This window comes from Papio anubis, chromosome 13, assembly GCF_008728515.1.
Source record: "Papio anubis isolate 15944 chromosome 13, Panubis1.0, whole genome shotgun sequence".
NCBI lineage: Eukaryota > Metazoa > Chordata > Mammalia > Primates > Cercopithecidae > Papio > Papio anubis.
In genome coordinates this window covers 90,505,790-90,525,825 of record NC_044988.1, presented here as the reverse complement: position 1 = coordinate 90,525,825, position 20,036 = coordinate 90,505,790, and the positions used below count along the sequence as shown (strand labels likewise).

General features: G+C 40.6%; 1 protein-coding gene across 1 annotated transcript in view; it reads left to right on the top strand.

Moving 5' to 3' along the window:
* Window positions 1-20,036, top strand: part of PSMD5 (proteasome 26S subunit, non-ATPase 5) — a 26,419-nt gene extending 6,383 nt beyond the window's left edge. Inside the window, exons 2-10 of the mRNA XM_031654466.1 lie at window positions 4,386-4,530; window positions 5,894-6,007; window positions 6,397-6,525; window positions 8,712-8,821; window positions 11,333-11,475; window positions 13,496-13,687; window positions 16,691-16,800; window positions 17,192-17,332; window positions 19,418-20,036. Coding sequence (XP_031510326.1) covers window positions 4,386-4,530; window positions 5,894-6,007; window positions 6,397-6,525; window positions 8,712-8,821; window positions 11,333-11,475; window positions 13,496-13,687; window positions 16,691-16,800; window positions 17,192-17,332; window positions 19,418-19,675 — 1,342 coding nt within the window. The 3' untranslated portion in view covers window positions 19,676-20,036. The remainder of the gene's footprint in view (window positions 1-4,385; window positions 4,531-5,893; window positions 6,008-6,396; window positions 6,526-8,711; window positions 8,822-11,332; window positions 11,476-13,495; window positions 13,688-16,690; window positions 16,801-17,191; window positions 17,333-19,417) is intronic.

The window sequence follows — 20,036 nt, the reverse complement described above, 5'->3', positions numbered from 1 at the left end:
TCATGCCTGTGGTCCCAGCTATTCAGGAGGCTGAGGTGGAGACTACAGTGACCTGTGATTGCTCCACTACACTCCAGCCTGGGTGACAGAGAGAGCCTGTCTAAAAAAAAGAACAAAGTGATACAAAGTGATACAAAGTAGAATTAATCAAAATAAAACATTCTTCTTCAGGCTGGGTGGTGGCTCACACCTGTAATCCCAGCACTTTGGGAGGCTGAGGTGGGCAGATCACGAGGTCAGGAGTTCGAGACCAGCCTGACCAACATGGTGAAACCCTGTCTGTACTAAAAATACAAAATTGGTCGGGCGTGGTGGCTCATGCCTGTAATCCCAGCACTTTGGAAGGCCAAGGCGGGCAGATCACGAGGTCAGGAGATAGAGACCATCCTGGCTAACACAGTGAAACATAGTCTCTACTAAAAATACAAAAAATTAGCTGGGCATAGTGGCAGGCACCTGTAGTCCCAGCTATTCGGGAGGCTGAGGCAGGAGAATCACTTGAACCTGGCAGGCGGAGGTTGCAGTGAGCTGAGGTCACACCACTGCACTCCAGCCTGGGCAATAGAATGAGACTCAGTCACAAAAAAAAAAAAAAAAAAAAAAAAATAGATTCTTTGAAGTTTACATACAGTTAAGAAAATGAAAAGTGGCCAGGCACGGTGGCTCACGCCTGTAATCCCAGCACTTCGGGAGGCCGAGGCGGGTGGATCACGAGGTCAGGAGATCGAGGCCACAGTGAAACCCCGTCTCTACTAAAAATACAAAAAATTAGCCGGGCACGGTGGCGGGCACCTGTAGTCCCAGCTACTCGGGAGGCTGAGGCAGGAGAATGGCGTGAACCTGGGAGGCAGAGTTTGCAGTGAGCCGAGATCGCGCCACTGCACTCCAGCCTGGGCGACAGAGCTAGACTCCGTCCCCCGCCAAAAAAAAAAAAAATGAAAAGAAAAGTCACAAATGCACAAATGGAGAAAAATCTTTGTGAAGAATATATCTGATAAAGGACTTGTATTCAGAATATGTAAGGAGGTTTCAAAACTAAATAGCAAGAAATAACCCAATTAAAACATGGGCAAAAGATTTGAACAAGAAGTATAGATGGGGCCAGGCGCAGTGGCTCACACCTGTAATCCCAGCACTTTGGGAGGCCGAGGCAGGTGGATCACCTGAGGTCAGGAGTTCGAGACCAGCCTGGCCAACCTGGCGAAACCCTGTCTCTACTAAAAATACAAAAATTAGCTGGGCTTGATGGCAGACACCTGTAATCCCAGCTACTGGGGAGGCTAAGGCAGGAGAATCACTTCAACGCAGGAGGTGGAGATTGCAGTGAGCCGAGATCATGCCATTGCACTCCAGCCTGGGTGACAGAGCGAGACGCCGTCTCAAAAAAAAAAAAAAAGTGCAGACGGTAAATATGCACGCAAAAAGATATTCAACATTAGGGAGATACAAATTAAAATTACAGTGAGATTCTACTGCACACTATTAGATTGGCTAAAATTTTAAAAGGCACAGAAGCAACGCAACACATGTGTGCAACCAAAGTGTTGGTTTGCACACCATGACTTTGAGTTAAACAGACTTCTTTAATATGACACCAAACGCATGATCTATACAAGAACAAATTGAGCTGGGTGTGGTGATGAAGGGATGAATGGATAAACAAAATGGGGTATATAAATATGATGGGATACTGTACATATTGCCTTAAAAAGAAAGGAAGTTCTGACAGATGAACTTTGAAGATGTTGTACTAAATGAAATAAACCAGACACAAAAGGACAAATGTTGTATGTTTTTACTTACATATCTAGAGTAGTCAAATCTAGAGAGACAGAAAGTGGAATGGTGGTTGCCGGGAGCTTGGAGAGGGGGAGAATAGGGAGTGTTCAATGGATGCAGAGTTTCTGGTTGGGAAGATTAAAACATTCTGGAGATGGACGATGGTGATGGCTAGACAACAAAGTAAATGTACTTATTCCTATAGAACTGTGCATTTAAGAATGGTTAAAATGGTAAATTTTACCTGTAATCACTTTTTTTTTTATAAAGGAAAAGCCATGCTTATAAATATCCCCATTCCTCCTCTTCCCCTTTCCTCCAGCCTCTGGCAACCAGTGGAATCCCTGAATCTACTTTTTTTTTTTTGAGACAGAATTTTGTTCCTGTCACCTAGGCTGGAGTGCGATGGCACTATCTCGACTCACTGCCACTGCTGCCTCCTGGGTTCAAGCGATTCTCCTGCCTCAGCCTCCTAAAGTAGGTGGGATTACAGGCACCCACTACCATGCCCAGCTAATTTTTTTTGTATTTTTAGTTGAGATGGGGTTTCACCATGTTGGCCAGGCTGGTCTTGAACTCCTGACCTCAGGTGACCCACCTGCTGTGGCCTCCCAAAGTACTGGGATTACAGGCATGAGCCACCGCGCCTAGCAGAATCTACTTTCTATATGGATTTTGTCTATTCTGGACATTTCATATAAATAGAATCATTCTCAAAAGGAAGGCTTTTGTGTCTGGCTTATTTCACTTAGCATAATATTTTAAAGGTTTATTCATGTTGTAATATGTGTCATTACTTCATTGCTTTTTATGGCTGAATAATATTCCATTATATGCACATAACACATATTTATCCATTCATCACTTGGTGGACATTTGGATTGTTTCCACTGCTGTGAACATTTGTATGCAAGTTTTGTGAAAATAGCATGTTTTCTATTATCTTGGGTGTAAAAACATTATTAATACTATTTTAGATTCAATTATGCAAAGTGGAATCCCTGAATTAAAAGAGTATATTCATTTTTAAGGCTTTTCATTTGTATCATGTAGTTACCTACCCGAAAAGTTGTACCAGTTGAATTGTATACTACTACTAACAATATATTAGCCCATTTATTTGTAGTGTCTATTAAGAGACAAGAAAACTGTTCTGAAAACATCTTCTATATCTACCACTGGTAGTCATCAGGTTCTCTTACATAGTTCTTCCTCCTTCTCTCTATCCTTACTGCTGCTCCCCTAGTTTACTCCTTCATCACCTCTTACCATTTACTGCCTTGTAATTGAAAATTTTTCCCCTAACACTGGTGCAGAGTGATTTCTATAAATCAGATCTTGTCATTTTACTTCTTTGTTTAAAACCACTTATGGCTTGCCAGTGATTTTCTGGAAAAAGTCTAAATTCCAAGCATGACATAAAATACCTGTTAGAATCTGGCTTCTGTGCATCTTTTCAGTTTCAGTGCTTGTCCTTCACCTCGCCCTTTTACCTTCTCACCACCTCTCTCCTATTCTGACCCCAGTCATACTAAGCTACTTGTTCCTTCAAAGTGTAACACTATCCTCTCTGCCTTTTTATGTGCTGCTACTCCCTCTACCTAGAACACCTTTCTTCTGGATAACTCCTACTTCTTAAAATTTAGTTTAGATGTTACCCTTCTGGGAAGCCTTCTTTGTACCCTCTGTTCTTTTTTAAGCTCCTATAGTTTCTAGTCTTAGCCTATAGCATTTATCTGGATTACAGTTGCCTTTTTTTCTATATCTTTCATTGGATTGAGCTCCTTAAGACTAGAGAATATATCAGGCCAGGCACAGTGTCTCATGCCTGTAATCCCAGCACTTTGGGAGGCTGAGGTGGGCGAATCACAAGGTCAGGAGATCGAGACCATCATGGCTAACACAGTGAAACTCCGTCTCTACTAAAAATACGAAAAGTTAGCTGGGTGTGGTGGCATGCACTTGTAGTCCCAGCTACTGGGGAGGCTGAGGCAGGAGAATCGTTTGAACCCGGGAGGTGGAGATTGCAGTGAGTGGATTGCGCCACTGCACTCCAGCCTGGGCAATAGAGCGAGACTCTGTCTCAAAAAAAAAAAAAAAAAAAAAGGCCAGGGGCAGTGGCTCAAGCCTGTAATCCGAGCATTTTGGGAGGCCGAGGCAGGTGGATCACCTGAGGTCAGGAGTTCGAGACCAGCCTGGCCAACATGCTGAAACTCCATCTCTAAACATACAAAAATTAGCCAGGCGTGGTAGCGGGCCCCTGTAATCCCAGCTACTCGGGAGGCTGAGGCAGGAGAATCGCTTGAACCTGGGAGGCAGAGGTTGCAGTGAGCCGAGATCGGGCCATTGCACTCCAGCCTGGGCAACAGAGCAAGACTCCATCTCAAAAAAAAAAGACTAGAGTATATATCTTATTCTTCTTTGTAGCCCCAGCACAGGCAATACGCATAATAGGTTCTTGCAAATGTTTAATAGGTGAGTGAAATCTGCTGTTTCAAAAAGAAGTCTGTGTGGAGGAGATGCTGACCCAAGCTTCAGCTATTATTAGGTTGTTACTTCCTACCTGGGCAGGATATGAACTAATAAGATTTATGATGTCTCCTCAGGGAAAAGACTGCTTTGTGTGTATCCATTCTGGAGAGACTGCTGCAAGCTATGGAACCAGTTCACGTGGCCCGGAACCTCAGGGTTGACCTGCAGAGGGGACTAATTCACCCTGATGATTCTGTAAAAATCCTCACCCTTTCCCAGGTATGAAATTTTACTAGGAACCGACATTGACCACCTGCTCTGGACCAGGTTCTGTACTGGGACAGAAAGATGAAGAAAGCATAGTATCTCTCTCTCCTTCCCTCTTCCCTTCTCTCCCTCTGCCCTGCTCCCTCTCTCCTCCTGGAAAATGTGTGGTCTATTCCAATGTGCATAGCTAACTATAACCTGGCAGATACAAGCAAATGAAAGAAGTTCCATTAAGTACCATCTAAATCATTCATTAATCAGATACTGACTGAGTTCCTTTTATATGCCAGGCATGGTGCCATTTGCTGTTAGAGTTACCAAGATTAACAAAACCAGTTACTTTCCTTCAAGGAGCTCCTAGTGTAAAGAAAAAGATTCCTATGTGTTCAAATAGCTCTCTGCCATTTTAGATTCATTTTAGATTCTGTTACACTGGATGAATCAAATACTATTGTAAAGGTCACTAAACCAACAATTAATACAGTAACTCTTATCATCCTGGTAACCAAAGCATCCTACTATTTGAGTGAAGAGCTGCTGCTAAGGATTATCTTGTTGAAATGTTAGGAGCTAAACAGTTACCCAATAGATACTGAACTACTGTTTTTCCTTTTCTGTGTTTATTCAGCAAAAAAAAAAAACCCTGTAATCCCAGCACTTTGGGAGGCCAAGGCGGGCAGATCACCTGAGGTCAGGAATTCAAGACCAGCCTGGCCAACATGGTGAAACCCTGTCTCTACACAAATACAGAAATTAGCCGGGCATGATGACAGGTGCCTATAATCCCAGCTACTCGGGAAGCTGAGGTGGGAGAATCATTTGAACCCAGGAGGCAGAGATTGTAGTGAGCCGAAATCGTGCCACTGCTCTCCAGCCTGGGCCACAAAGCGAGACTCCATCTCAAAAAAAAAAAAAAAAAGAAAAAGAAAAAGTTTGGGGAAGGGGAGAAGATACCAGTTTATTCACTGGCCATTTATATGCCGGACACTGTAGCAGGTGCTTTGCCTATTCGGTCTCATTTAATCTTCATAACTATCCTGGAATTAAATATTGTGTTCCCATTTTACGGATAAGAAACGGGGCTAAAATTTGTGCAAGGTCAGTTAGCTAAAAATAGAGCTGGGTTTGTATTGTTTTCACTCACTGAGCTATCTTACCTCTTTACCCGCTTTCTTTTCTTTCCTTTAACAGATGTGACTATGCCATATGTGTGTTTGACTGAATGAATTTAGGTCATTTTGATTTTTTAATGACTTGATATATAGCTGTGATCACTAACTCCTAAAATAACTGTGCAGTAAGGAAATTGGACCATTGTGTGTTTACTGTATGTTGCCCTACTTTAGAAGAGTGTTTCTGATTGTTTTTCTTTCAGATTGGAAGAATTGTTGAAAATTCTGATGCTGTTACTGAGATTCTAAATAATGCTGAATTACTAAAACAAATTGTTTATTGCATCGGTGGAGAGAATCTATCTGTAGCAAAAGCGGTGAGTCTATTAGAATCATTGACTTAAATGTGCAGAGACATTGGTGTCCCAAAAGATAAAGAAAGGCCTTCTGAATTGAGAGGTGAAGGTTTAGAATGGATGATTTGTGTAATGGAATTTACAACCTCATATGAATTGTATAAAATAAATGGTTGTCAAGTAAATACTAGTAAATCCCTTTTATTTTCTAGGATATAAATATCTACAGTATCCATCATAATTCTATGGGGGACACCTTGTGTCTTTTCCAATTATAAATAATAGCTGAAACATAGTGAATGCTCATTGGGCAAGGTGCATTCCGTGCGCTATTTTCACATCAGTCTTATGAAGTAGATAATAATATTCTGTATTTTGGGGACATAAGAGATATTTTCTTTCTTTATAAGGCCATCAAATCCCTCTCAAGAATATCACTAACCCAAGCTGGACTGGAGGCTTTATTTGAAAGCAATCTGCTGGATGATTTGAAAAGTGTAATGAAAACAAATGACATTGTTCGATACAGGGTGTATGAGGTAAGATAAAAAGCATACTTTCTCATGCTTACAAAGCAGAATGCAGTTTGGCTTATGCTGGAAAGCAAGATGGCTCACTGAGTATATAATCTGTGTTTGGCTTTGCAGTAGGTGCTGGGAATATAAGGATGCATTCCCAGCCTAGTATATGAGACAGGCATATACAGCCCAGCTCTATGGGAGGCAAGGGCAGGAGGACCCCTTGAGGCCAGGAGTTTCAGACCAGCCTGGGCAACATAGCGAGACCCCATCTCTACAAAGATTTTAAAAATTAGTTGTGCACGGTGGTATGTGCACGTCGTCCCAGCTACTCAGGAGGTTGAAGTGGGAGGATCAACTGAGCCCAGAAAGTTGAAGCAGCAGTGAGCCGTGGTTGCACCACTGCACTCCAGCCTGGGCAACAGAGCAAGACCCTTTCTAAATATATATATATTTATAGTGCAGTATAATTACTATGATACAGAAGATAATGAAACCAGACTTGAAAAAATTTGTAGTAGTAATAAGAAGAAATGGCCCTTATTTGTACCAGTTTTGTACTAAGCCCTATGCTAAAATACTGACATATATTATCTTTAATTCTTGCAGTAAACTTTGTATATTGTTATCATTAACCTCATATTGATGGAGCAATTGATCCAAGGCCACACACTATTAATAGGGTGCATATTTGAAATGGAATCCTCTGCAGTCTTAATTCCCTCTTCAGAACACTTTCTTTGCGTGTCATACCATATTATGCTGCTTTTCCTTCCGCCTCTCAGTTTCTTCTCAGCCTCCTGGCTCATTATCCTCCATTGAATCTTTAATTGTTGGAGTTCGTGAAAACAGAGTTCCAAGCCCTGCTTTCACTGTACTCTATACTCATTCCTAGGCAGTTTTACTCATCATATGATTTCACTTCCCATCTGTGATGATGACTCTCAGATGTAAACTTACAACTGAGACCTTTCTTCTGAGCTCAAACCTTCATGCTTAACTGCTTACTCATTCTTGGCCCCTTGGGTATATTCTAGGTCCCTCACACTCATGCTGAAATCAAATTCCTGATCTTCCTTATCCACCCTATCCCCCTAATAAAAAACAAGAGCAACGAATTGGCCCTGTCTCACAGTTTGCTTAGTTGGGTATTAGACCTTGGCTCATTCTGAGCCTGTTTTTCCCTGCCACATATCCATTTGGTCATCACATTGTGTCGATTTTATTTAAACCCATGCATTTTTCTTCATTAGTACAGCTTCTACCACCCTAGACTAACTTACTGGTGTCACTCACCTGGGCTACTATATTTGCATCCAAACTGGTCTCCACTCATCCGTTTTTATCATCCCTAGTCTATCTTCACATGCAATCAGAATGGTCTTTTAAAAGTCCGAATCTAGATCGCGCCACTGCACTCCAGCCTGGGCGATAGAGCGAGACTCTGTCTCAAAAGAAAAAAAAAAGTCCAAATCTGATTGTGTCATTTCTCTGCTTAAAACCCTTCAGTATCTTCCTATACCTCTCAGTAAGACCTCAGCAAATACTTGCTGAACGAGTAAGTGAATGATTGACTGACTGAGTGACTGACTGACTGACAGAATGCCTGAATGAGTGAATGGTTTTATAATCCGTTTGTTGTGGCTGATTGAGGCTTTTGTACCTTGACTGATGATTGCTTGGGCAGGAAAGTATATAAATGTTCCAGATATAATGGAACATTTCTGTGCCAAGGTGGCTAGGCATGGTGGCTCATGCCTATAATCTCAGCACTTCAGGAGGCCACGGTGGGCAGATCACTTGAGGCCAGGAGTTCAAGACCAGCCTGGCCAACATGGCAAAACCCCATCGCTACTAAAAATACAAAAAAATTAGCCAGGTGTGGTGGTATGTGCCTGTAATCCCAGCTACTCGGGAGGCTGAGGCACGAGAATCGCTTGAACCCGGGAGGCAGAGGTTGCAGTGAGCTGAGATCATGCCACTGTACTCCAGCCTAGGTGACAGAGCAAGACTCTGTTTCAAAAATAATAATAATCTGTGCCAAAGTAATTTCTTATGTGTTCACTGAAGTTTTTCTACTTAAATAATAGATTTTTTAAAACTCATTTATAGAAAGTACCTAGTCCTATGTTTAACTTAAAATGAGATCTATCAGGCGTAGGGCTGTTTTGACCTTTTTCTTTTTCTGTTTTTTTTTTTTATTTCAGCTAATTGTAGAGATTTCTTCTGTGTCACCAGAATCTTTAAACTACTGTACCACAAGTGGATTGGTAACCCAGCTCCTGAGAGAGCTGACTGGTGAGGATGTGTTGGTCAGGTGTGTTGACTGAGAGTTCTTAAAGTGAAATGTCCTCTTTTGAAGGGCTGGGAAACAACCCTGGGACGTCTGTGATTTTCTCTATTAGAGACTTTGCCCAGGTTACAATCTCATGACTGATGTGTGTCCTGAAGGAGGGACCTTTAGAAAATTGCTCAAGTTACATCATGACAACATACTGGAACTTGGCAAAGCCCCACATGACAATTCAGCTACTTTCAAGTGACTGTGTTCCCTGTCCCTAGTCCTGTGTGCTCTTAAACAGTTGCAATCACATGGTAACTGCCATTTTGAATTACTAATAGTTTGTCATATGCATTTATTTTGGCATTGTTAAATAGCAACAGTATAGCATGATAGAAAAAATACGGGCTAGGCCGGGTGTGGTGGCTTATGCCTATAATCCCAGCACGTTGGGAGGCCAAGGCGGGCGAATCACGAGATCAGGAGTTCAAGACCAGCCTGGCCAACATTGTGAAACCCTGTCCCTACTAAAAACACAAAAATTAACCGGGCATGGTGGCATGCACCTGTAGTCCCAGCTACTCGGGAGGCTGAGGCAGGAGAATTGCTTGAACCTGGGAGGTAGAGGTTGTACCACTATACTCCAGCCTGGGCAACAGAGCAAGACTCTGTCTCAAAAGAAAAAAGAATATGGGCTTTTCAAAATGAGGAAGACTTGGCTTGCATACCTCTCTACTATTTATTAGCTGTTTGGCCTTGGACAGGTTATTATAAGCTTTCTACATCTCAGTTTCCTCATCTCTCAGAACAGTAACTGAAAAAGATATTGTGCTGGGCACAGTGGCTTACGCCTGTAATCCCAGCACTTTGGGAAGCTGAGGCGGGTGGATTACCTGAGGTCAGGAGTTCAGGACCAGCCTGGCCAATATGGTGAAACCCCGTCTCTACTAAAAAAAATACAAAAAATTAGCCGGGCGTGGTGGCAGGGGCCCGTAATCCCAGCTACCGGGAAGGCTGAGACAAGAGAATTGCTTAAACCCGGGAGGTGGAGGTTGCAGTGAGCCAAGATCGCGCCATTGCACTCCAGCCTGGGCAACAAGAGCAAAACTCCGTCTCAAAAAAATAAATAAATAAAAAGATATTGTAAGAATTAAGCAGGCCGGGCGCGGTGGCTCAAGCCTGTAATCCCAGCACTTTGGGAGGCCGAGACGGGCGGATCACGAGGTCAGGAGATCGAGACCATCCTGGCTAACACAGTGAAACCCCATCTCTACAAAAAAATACAAAAAACTAGCCGGGCGAAGTGGCGGGTGCCTGTGGTCCCAGCTACTCGGGAGGCTGAGGCAGGAGAATGGCGTAAACCTGGGAGGCGGAGCTTGCAGTGAGCTGAGATCCCGCCACTGCACTCCAGCCTGGGCCACAGAGCCAGACTCAGTCTCAAAAAAAAAAAAAAAGAATTAAGCTAATTGACCTTAGAAAGCAGTACAATGGCTGACATAGGTTCTCAAAGAAATGTTAATTCCAGTCTCTTCCACCCTTTATTCCCCCATTCCCTAAATCCCCTTTAATATCTGCCAAATGTTCCTTTGTTGATATTCCACAGCTTATTAATACCTCCTCACTGTTGAACAGTTGATTTGCTTCAAGTATTTTGCTGTTATGATAGCATTATAGTTATCTTTGTGTATATAGGTTTTGATTTTTCTTATCTTAAATGATTTTCTGATTGTCCTGTGTTCTTTAAACATGGCTGAATTTATTAAACCCATATAGTAAATCAGTCACTAGTTACATTGCTTCAGTGCATTTGAGTGTCTCAACCTAATGAGACAATTAATTTTGTTAATTATTTTTTAGCATTGTATCAAATTTTGTGACATAGGAAAAAACCCTATCAATGGTCAGTCAAAACACTTTAGGATCAATTACCAACTGTAAAAATAAATTTTTTAGTTATTTTCTTTGATCAGGGTTGGATATGAGATGATACCAAAGAATTATTGTTAATTTCTTAATATGTGGCAGTGGCATTATAATTGTGTGAGGAAACATACGTGTTTTGCAGAGATGCATACTAAAGTACACAGGGGTAAATGGCAGGGTGACTAGGATTTGCTTTAAAATAGTTCAGCAAAAAGTAGGGAAAAGAGATGAAATAAGTAAAGCAAAATCCTCATAACCATAAAATCAGGTTATGGGTATATGGGGGCTTATTGTATTCTCATTACTTTTGTGTATGTTTGATATTTCAAAATAAAACAAAATTTAAAAAAATATTTTAGGAAGCAGCTAGGTTATAGTGGAAACAATAGTGGACTTCAAATCAGAAGGTCTAGATTTAAATCTAAACTCTGTCTGTAATAACAATGTGATTACAGATAAGTCACTGCAACTTTCTAGGCCTTAGGGCCTCATGTGAAAGGAGCCAAGATTATTGACCTTTCAAATATGATGGGAAGAATTAAATAAGATAACCTATATGAGAGCAATCTATAAACTATGCAAATCCTGTGCAAAAATCTTGTTTTTGTCCTTCTGACATTTTAGAGCCACCTGTATAGAAATGGTGACATCACTGGCATATACTCATCATGGACGACAGTATCTTGCTCAAGAAGGAGTAATTGACCAAATTTCTAATATAATCGTTGGGGCAGATTCAGACCCTTTCTCTAGCTTCTATTTGCCAGGTAAGAAACACTGATGCCTATGGAAATGATGGTGCATGTTTTATTTCTGAGTTATCTCTGACGGCAGGGGGTTGGGGTTGGGAGTGGACAGGGATTGTTTTCCTTAGAGCTGATTTCGTTTAGAAGATATCTAGAGCTACCAAATTCAAATTCAACAGCACATTAAAAAGGTCATCCACCCTGATCAAGTGGGATTTATCCTAGGGATGCAGGGAGGGTTCAGCATACACAAATCAATAAATAAGATATACTACATTGACAGAATAAAGATGGAAACCAAGTAATGCGGGGAAAAGCGTTTGACAAATTTTAGCTTTCTTTTATAATAAAAACTCTTAACAAATTAAGTATAGAAGAAATCTATCTCAACACAATAAAGGCCAAGTATGACAAACCCACAGCTAACATACTCAGTGAAAAGTTGAAAGCGTTCCTCTAAGATCAGGAACAAGGCCAGGCGTGGTGGCTCACGCCTGTAATCCCAGCACTCTGGGAGGCCAAGGCAGGCAGATCACAAGGTCAGGAGATCGAGACCATCCTGGCTAACACAGTGAAACCCCGTCTCTACTAAAAATACAAAAAAATTAGCTGGGCATGGTGGCACACGCCTGTAGTCCCAGCTACTCAGGAGGCTGAGGCAGGAGAATCCCTTGAACATTGGAGGTAGAGATTGCAGTGAGCCAAGATCACTCTACTGCATTCCAGCCTGGGCGACAGAGTGAGACTCCATCTCAAAAAATAAAATAAATTACAAGAAGTTATAGCCAGAGCAATTAGGCAAGATAAAAAAAACAAAAGGCATCCAAATCAGAAAGAAAGAAGTGAAAATGTCCCTATTTGTAAATGATGTAGTGTTATATTAATATATAGAATAAAGATTCCACAAAAAAACTGTTAGAATGAATAAATAAATTCAGTAAAACTGCAGGATACAAAATCAGTGCATAAAAATCAGTAGCATTTCTATACACTAACAGTGAACTCTGAAAAAGTAATAAAAGATACATTCCCATTTACAATAGCATTCAAAAAAATTTAATATTTATGAATAAATTTAAGGAGGTGAAAGATCTATACAGTGAGAACTATAAAAACTGATGAAGGAAATTGAAGAAGACACAAATAAATGGAAAGGTATCCTATGTTCATGGATTGGAAGAATTAATATTATTAAAATGTTGGTGCTGCCAAAGCACCATATAGATTCAGTGCATTCCCCACCAAAATTCTTAAATTTAATGACATTTTTCACGAAAGCAGAAAAAAAATTAAAAATACGCGTATTTCAGAATACATTGTTCACAATAAAGATATATGATTTTTTAATTTGTCAGTTAAAAGTTAATTTTATTAAAAAGATACCTGTAGCCTCTTACTGAGGTGGAATCTGTTGCTGTGGGAGCTATGTACTGTTGACTTTGATTTTCAGGAAACATCAGTGCTATTTAGAACATTAGGAAATTTTTCTTTTGAATATCAACAAAAAAATAAAAATACTAGTAATGACATTTACAGTATGTTTCACAGATTAATCAAGTCTCTGAGTGGGAATCTTTATTGTAGGATCTACTCTTGCCATTCTATTCTGGGTCTTGGTTAATTAGTCTTTCTTGAACACTTCCAGAAATTGGAGATGTATGCCTTCCTTAGGTAGCCTAGCTACCTAGCTACCTATTTCATTTATTAATGAACATATCCACTTAAAAATTTCTTCCTGGTAATGAGTCTAAACTTGCCTTCCTATAATTTGTATCCACTGGTCCTTTTTCTTTGTTCTCCCTCTTGCATATGCCAGTACTTCAATAGCTGGTCCCAGCTCCATTGACACCCTCTCTCAGGATCACACATCACAGGTCCTTCAGAATCTCCTAATGGTCTCTCTGATCTCCAAGCAACACACTACTGTAACCTTTCTACGCTTTCTGGCCTGCAGTTCATTTCTATTCCTGTGAAGTTATAGGGCCCACAATTCATGCTGTCTTGTTCCCCTATTAAAATATATTCTTGTAAATCTCTTTAGGATTCGTGAAGTTTTTTGGAAACCTGGCTGTCATGGATAGTCCTCAACAGATCTGTGAGCGTTATCCTATCTTTGTGGAAAAAGTCTTTGAAATGACAGAAAGTCAGGACCCCACTATGACTGGTGTAGCTGTAGACACAGTTGGAATCTTGGGATCCAATGTTGAAGGAAAACAGGTTTTACAGAAAACAGGTTGGTATGACTTGGCCCTGTTCAGGGATATCTTAATTTTTGACAGGGGTTCAATGTGTAAGTTCATTTGCTGGTGGGTTAACTACATTGTAGAAACTATTTTATGGGTGGCAGTCTTGTTAACCATAACCTTGGACTCATATCTGAAAGTCTAATAATTACTATGGAAAACCTTTTTTTTTTTTTGACTTTTCACTGTTTAGGTTTCTACCAATCTATTTCAACCAAACATTGTTTCCTGTTTCCCCTCTGTGTCTTCTTTGACTAGATTTCATGGTACAGATGATGGGCTAGAATCAAAAAGGCCTGAATTCATGTCCTTGGGTTTTCTATTTCTTTCTTTCTTTTCTTTCTTTCAGATTGGGAGTGTCTCTCTGTTATACAGGCTGGCCTCAAACTCCCAGGCTCAAGCAATCCTCCTGCCTCATCCTCTTGATTGGCTGGGTCTGCAGGTCCACACCATTGTGTCCAGCCCTGACTTCACTTTTTGAACTTCATTTACTCACTTTGCTTTTCTAGGCCTCATTTTCTTCATTTATAAAAATGGCATAACAACTACTTCTCAGGGTTGTTGGGAGTATTTACAAAATTTTGGGTTTTTTTGTAATGTCAAGAAAGGAAAATAAAAGTTTGTTATATGATTTCATGTTAAGAGATACTTTTGGCGTGTTACGAGATACAGTAGCTCATGCCTGTAATCCAGCACTTTGGGAGGCCAAGGTGGGTGGATTGCCTGAGCTCAGGAGTTCAAGACCAGGCTGGGCAACATGGCAAAATCCTGTCTCTACTCAAGAATACAAAAATTAGTCAGGCATGGTACTGTGCAACTGTAGTCCCAGCTACTTGAGAGGCTGAGGCAGGAGAATCGCTTGAACCTGGCAGGTGGAGGTTGCAGTGAGCTGAGATCGTGCCACTACACTCCAGCCTGGGTGACAGAGTGAGATTCTATCTCAAAAAAAAAAAAAAAAAAAAAAGAGGCCAGGCAAGGTGGCTCATGCCTGTAATCCCAGCATTTTGGGAGGCCAGAGCAGGTGGATCACTTAAGGTCAGGAGTTCAAGACCAGCCTGGCCAACATGGTGAAACCCCATCTCTACTAAAAATACAAAAATCAGCTGAGCATGGTGGCGCATGCCTGCAGTCCCAGCTACTCGGGAGGCTGAGGCAGGAGAATGGCTTGAACCCAGAAGGCAAAGGTTGCAGTGAGCCAAGATCATACCACTGCACTCCAGCCTGGGTGACAGTGCGAGACTCTGTAAAAAGAAAAAAAAAAAAAAAGAAAGATACTTTTATGGAACATCCATGAGAATCAACAGCACAACAAATTATACACACAAAATAATATGCAGCCCAATTACTAAAATTCTTGAGACACATATGTTGAAAATTATCTCACCTGTAATCCCAGCACTTTAGGAGGCCAAGAGGGGAGGATTGCTTGAGCCCAGGAATTCAAGACTAGCCTTGGCAACAACAACAAAAAAATTGGCCAGGTGTGGTGGCACATGCCTATAGTCCCAGCCACTCGGGAGACTGAGGTGGAAGAATCATTTGAGCCCAGGAGATGAAGGCTGCAGTGAGCCTTGATCACTCCATTGCACTGCAGCCTAGGTGACAGAGTAAGACTCCATCTCAAAAAAAATTTAAAAAGAGGCCAGGCGAGGTGGCTCATGCCTGTAATCCCAACACTTTGGGAGGCCAAGGCGGGTGGATCGCCTGAGGTCAAGAGTTCGAGACCAGCCTGGCCAACAGTCTCTACTAAAAATACAAAAATTAGCTGGGTGTGGTGGCAGGCACCTGTAATCCCAGCTACTCAGGAGGTTGAGGCAGGAGAATCGCTTGAACCTGGGCAGTGAGCCGAGATCGCGCCATTGCACTCCAGCCTGGGCGACACAGCGAGACTCCATCTCAAAAAACTAAAAATTAGAGAATAGAAAAAGAAAATACACTGTTGTGTATCACGGCTGATATTTTTGTTGTATGTAGTTTTCTAAGTGCTTTTACCTATGACAATCTTTTTACAATCCTGTAAAGAACATACTATTGTCATTTTCATTTTCCAGATAAGGTAGATGAAACTTAGAGGAGTTAAGAAAATTTCTAAGGTCATACAAATTAGGGCAGCTGCTACTCAAATCCAGGTCCTTTGATTCCAGTTTTATAACTCTGCCTTATATATGCTGTGTTGTGTGTAATTGTGTGTTCTAGGCCTGTCACTGGTTCTCTGACTACATGCTTATTTTTGTATTGGTTTAGGTTGGTAGAGGTCATAGTGTATGAGAGCATACTTTAAAAAAAAATCTCATTTTTCACTTCAGATCCATTAGGATGGCTATTACTTTAAAAAAAAAAAAAAAACCATAAAATAGTAAGTGTTAGGATGTGGAGAAATTGTAACCTTTGTGCATTTTACATTTCCTTCATCCAACAGCTCCACTTTCAGGTATATACCAAAAAAAATTGAAAGCAGAGACTCAAACAAATGTTTGTACACTCATGTTCGTAGCAGCATTTGATTCACAACAACCAAAAAAAGGTGCAAGCAACCCAATGAACATTGATAGATGAATCAATAAACAAAATGTGGTATATACATACAATGGAATATTACTCAGCCTTTAAAAAGAATGAGATTCTGGCACATGCTACAGCATGGAGGAATCTGCACCATTGATAACATTATGCTAAGTGAAGTAAGCCAGACACATAAGGACAGATATTGTACAATTCCATTTAGATGAGATACCTAAAAGAGTCCAGTTCACAGGAGGTAGAATAGTGGTTGGCAGGGGATGAGGGTAGAGAAGAAAGGAAATTATTGTTTAATGGATACAGAGTTTCAGTTTGGGTTGATGAAAAAGTTCTAGGATGGTTATGATGGTTGCACAACAATGTGAATGTACTTAATAGCACTGAACTATACACTAAAAATGATTAAAATGGTAAATTTTATGTTGTGTATATTTTACCATAATAAAGAAGAATCTCACTGTTACCCTTCAAAGGAACTCGCTTTGAACGCTTGCTTATGAGAATAGGACATCAATCAAAGAATGCCCCAGTGGAGCTAAAAATTAGATGTTTGGATGCAATTTCATCTCTTCTGTACTTACCAGTAAGTAGATTGGGAAATTAATGAAGGACAGTGGGATATGTTTGGGAAAATAAATCTGTATGAATCAACATGATAAATGTGATGAAGTAAATGCCATTTTTCTCTTAATACAAGGAGATAACCCTCGTATGACTAGTGACATTTTTAATTTAAAATGGAATCATAGAGTGTTAGAACTGAAGAGACTCTAGAGATTGCTTTATCAACCACATTCAGAGAAAACTGGGAAAGGTCTGGGCTGGATTTGAGAAAGAGTCCTCCAAACTTAGCCAATATCACACAACAAATTAATGACAGAGTGCCATTAGTACTCAGGTGTCTGACTTCCAAATAAGTGCTTTTCTCCAGATCAGTTAACTTTGTGATGAGATTTTCCTTTTCTTTCCTGTAGCCTGAGCAGCAGACTGATGACCTTCTGAGGATGACAGAATCCTGGTTTTCTGCTTTATCTCGGGATCCACTGGAGCTCTTCCGTGGCATTAGTAGTCAACCCTTCCCTGAACTACACTGTGCTGCCTTAAAAGTGTTTACGGTAGGTATTCACTTCCATAGGTCCTTCTGGGAGCCTGCCAGTTCAACACTTGAGTACTTACAGTGAGCCAGAGCCTGTGCCATCTCTGGGGATGCACAAGTGCATGGTATAGTTTCTACCTTCTGCTACCTTAGAGACTAAGGAGGGAGATAGATGTGTAAACATATTGTTTCAGTAAAAGATACTAGGTGCTGTTTAAGGTTTGAACAGGATGCTATGGGATAACGCAGTTAATTCCAGACTTTTTATCTGCCATCCTCTATTGACCTAACCCTGGTCTTCCTAATCCTTATTTCCCCCGTAGAAAATAAGACTTCTGGCACCTAATGCTCCAGTGGTACCAAACTGTTTGTGTCTCTGAACCTTTGCTGGGGTCTCTGTATCTAACACTCTTCCTTAACTTTGCTTCTTAACCTCTTGCTCATTCGTCAAGGACTAACTCCGGTATGTCTTCAGCACACTTTGCCCAGATTGATAAGGTTGAGTTAAACAATGTTGGCTCTCATATGTTGCATTTATTTATTCAGCAAACATTTGTTGAGTTTCCGTTTTTGCTCAGTGAAGGGCATACAACAGTGAAGAAAATATATAAAGACCTTCCTTTCATGTAGTTTCCTGCCTATTGAAGGAGCGAGGCAGTAAATATAATTGTACAGGTACTTACATTACTACAGCTGTGGTAAGGATTATACCTTTGTGTTCTATTTGTTATATTATTTTGCAAATGTTTATTTATTGACCTGTCTCACCTATTAAGTAGAGTTGGTTGACAGCAGGAAGCATATCTGATTTATCTTTGTAGCCACAGCATAGAAAGGTAGTAATCACTTTAGTAATCTTATCAATAATGGGATCTCAGACAGCATACATGGCCTAGACTGGGAGGGAATAAGGAGAATGGCAGGGACAAAAGAGGGAAGGCTTCCTGAGGATGCGATACAGGATCTGGGTCTTGAAGGATACAGGTATTCCTATAATCTTCAGAAACATTTCTTTTTTTTTCCTGAGATAGAGTCTCTCGCTGTGTCTCCCAGGCTGGAGTATAGTGGCACGATCTTGGCTCACTGCAAGCTCCACCTCCCGGGTTCATGCCATTCTTCTGCCTCAGCCTCCCGAGCAGCTGGGACTACAGGCACCCGCCACTACGCCCGGCTAATTTCTTTTTGTATTTTTAGTAGAGACGGGGTTTCACTGTGTTAGCCAGGATGGTCTTGATCTCCTGACCTCATGATCCGCCCGCCTCAGCCTCCCAAAGTGCTGGGATTACAGGCGTGAGCCACCACAGCTGACCAGAAACATTTTTTTAAGACTGCTTCACCCTTGTAAATAGTTCTTGTATGAGATGGCCATTTTGGCTCCTGCTTAGTATTTTCATTATTGGTTTATTTTGGTTTTGCTCTTCTGCCTTATCCTGTGCTTATTCCATTGTAGAAATAATTTTCTATTTTCTGGTTGGGATAACTATTTTTATTTCTGCCTACCTTCATGCTTGGTTGTGAGGCAGGCCAAAGTTTCTCAAACATTCGTCTTAGGAATCCTATTAAAATGTAGGTTCTAATTCAGGAGTTGTGGGGCAGAGCCCGGAATCCTGAATGTCTAACAAGCTCGCAGGTGATGGTGATGCTACTTGTCTGTGGAATGCATTTTGAGAGGAAAAAACTAGACCATAAACTTGATTGTTACTTCTTTTTCATTAAAATGTAATAGGTTTTGAAAAACTTAATCTTAAAATTTGAAAAAGACTTAGAAGTAGAATTTTTAAAAAGGTTTACCTATGTCATTTCCTATTCTTTGTAAACACTGTTAATGTTTATTTTTTATTACTATATACCATAATTTACTTAACCATTCTCCCATTATTAGATATTTATATTATAACTTTCACACTATTATGAACATTTTTGTATACAAAGATTTTTTGTATTTAAGATTATTAAGTTAGATTCTCAGGAAGGAATTTACTTAGACAAAAGGTAACGTTTTTAAAGTTCATGTTGCCAGATTTCTTTGTAAATATTGTGTCATCCCACTAACAAACTTAACTTTGACTCAGGGGAATTGTATTCTTTCTGCCTTCCATTTCAGGCCATTGCAAACCAACCCTGGGCTCAGAAACTTATGTTTAACAGTCCAGGTTTTGTAGAATATGTGGTGGACCGGTCTGTGGAGCATGACAAAGCTTCAAAGGATGCCAAATATGAACTAGTGAAAGCACTTGCCAATTCCAAGACAACTGCAGAAATCTTTGGGAACCCAAATTATTTGAGGCTCAGAACTTACCTGAGTGAAGGTCCATACTATGTGAAACCTGTTTCCACCACAGCAGTAGAAGGAGCCGAATGATTTCTTCTGGAGTCTCATGTAGAGGACCACGCTTTGACCAAAACTTCTCCTAAGGCATTTGACTGCATCTATATTTCACAAAAGAGACTTCCTTCCCCCAAGAATTATCATGGATTGTCCGATGTTACTTTGTCACCAACATTGTTATGTGTCTACATTGAAATGCAAAGTGGAACTAGGAGTTTGGAATGCATTAAGAGCAGGCAAGCTTGGTTATAATCCAGTGTTTTTCAGATTCCTTTCACTGCCTTAATCTTTGCAACAAGATGGAAGTTTTTTTCTTCCCTCGAAATTTTCATGGACATACAATCTTCTTTTTTTTTTTTTTTTTTTTTTGAGATGGAGTCTCACTGTGTCGCCC